General features: G+C 51.6%; 1 protein-coding gene across 1 annotated transcript in view; it reads right to left on the minus strand.

The window, feature by feature from the left end:
* HMX1 (H6 family homeobox 1) overlaps positions 1 to 1,187 on the minus strand; it is a 2,357-nt gene that overhangs the window by 812 nt on the left and 358 nt on the right. The window contains exon 2 of the mRNA XM_010583550.1: positions 190 to 285. Within this exon, the coding sequence (XP_010581852.1) occupies positions 190 to 285 (96 nt within the window). The remainder of the gene's footprint in view (positions 1 to 189; positions 286 to 1,187) is intronic.

Consider the following 1,187-nt stretch of genomic DNA (forward strand, 5'->3'; position numbering starts at 1 on the left):
CCCCGCTGACCCAGCGGCAGCGCCTGCCCCTCGCCCGCCGAGGGAGGAAGGCAGGCGGCTGCGGGGAGAGCAAGGCCGGGCTGCCGAGGGGGCGAGGAGCCCGGGCGAAGGCCCCTGCCGCCGCTCCGTCTCTTGCGATAAACCCCCAAATCCTGGCGGGTACGTACACGCAGGCGCAAGCATGCTAACCCAGAAATTGTATTCCGTGTGTACGTACATATACTCGTCCGCGGACACGCTCCTCCGTGGGCGTATGTGTATGGGCGGCTGGGGGTACGCACGTACCTAAAGGCACACAGACGCCTGGGTATAACGTGCGTATACCTTTAGCTGCGTTTTGTACGCATCAATGCAAGCGTGCACGTATACGTATGCACACGCGTATATATGCACAGAAGTATGCACCCACTTCTGGTATATGTCTGCACACGTAGGAATACACGTGAACTTATTTATACACACACACACGTATGTATTTACACACGTATGTATACACAAACGTATTTACACACATATACACTTACAAATGCATATGCAAGTGTATTGCTGTGTGTAAGATAAGAGGGGTAAGAATCCTGGTGCGTGTGTATAGATAAAGGGAGGTAGGAAAGAAATATTTTCACTTCACGTTATTCTGAACTTGGTAAACCAAATGGATCGGGGCGGCTACTCCACTATCGGGACACTGTCTCCCCGCAAGTCTCCGTGGAGTCTCCGATCTTGTGGTTTCCATTTGCAGTTTTAAAGGGGAGAAAAAATACATCCTACTCTTAACAGGGGAAGAAAATAACAGGGGAAAAAAGCGAGAAAAACAAGGCAGCTGTTGTTTCTGGAGTCGTTTTCTGTTTCTAGATGTACTTTTGAGAGAAATTTAAAATACTAATAAACCTATCACTGTAAAAAGAAACTCTTTGGATTGCAAATCACGCCTCTTTTCCTTATCGAGCAACCGTGAGAACTCCACAGGCTCGTACAGGATCACAGAGATGCACCGAAGGGCAATAGTTTTTCTATCAGGGTAAAAATAACCCCAGATGGCAGCCCGTAAACTTTTTTCAGCTGTTCATTTCTGCCCCTGAACCCGGGCTTTTCCTCCGGCGCCCTTTCCAGCCGAGTCCCCGTAAGGCCAGGCCGCCGCCTGCCCCTGCCGCGCCGCGGGAGCGGCGGGGCCGGCTCCGCGGGAAGGG

This window comes from Haliaeetus leucocephalus, unplaced genomic scaffold (assembly GCF_000737465.1).
Source record: "Haliaeetus leucocephalus isolate CR32 unplaced genomic scaffold, Haliaeetus_leucocephalus-4.0 Scaffold906, whole genome shotgun sequence".
Taxonomy (NCBI): Eukaryota; Metazoa; Chordata; class Aves; order Accipitriformes; family Accipitridae; genus Haliaeetus; species Haliaeetus leucocephalus.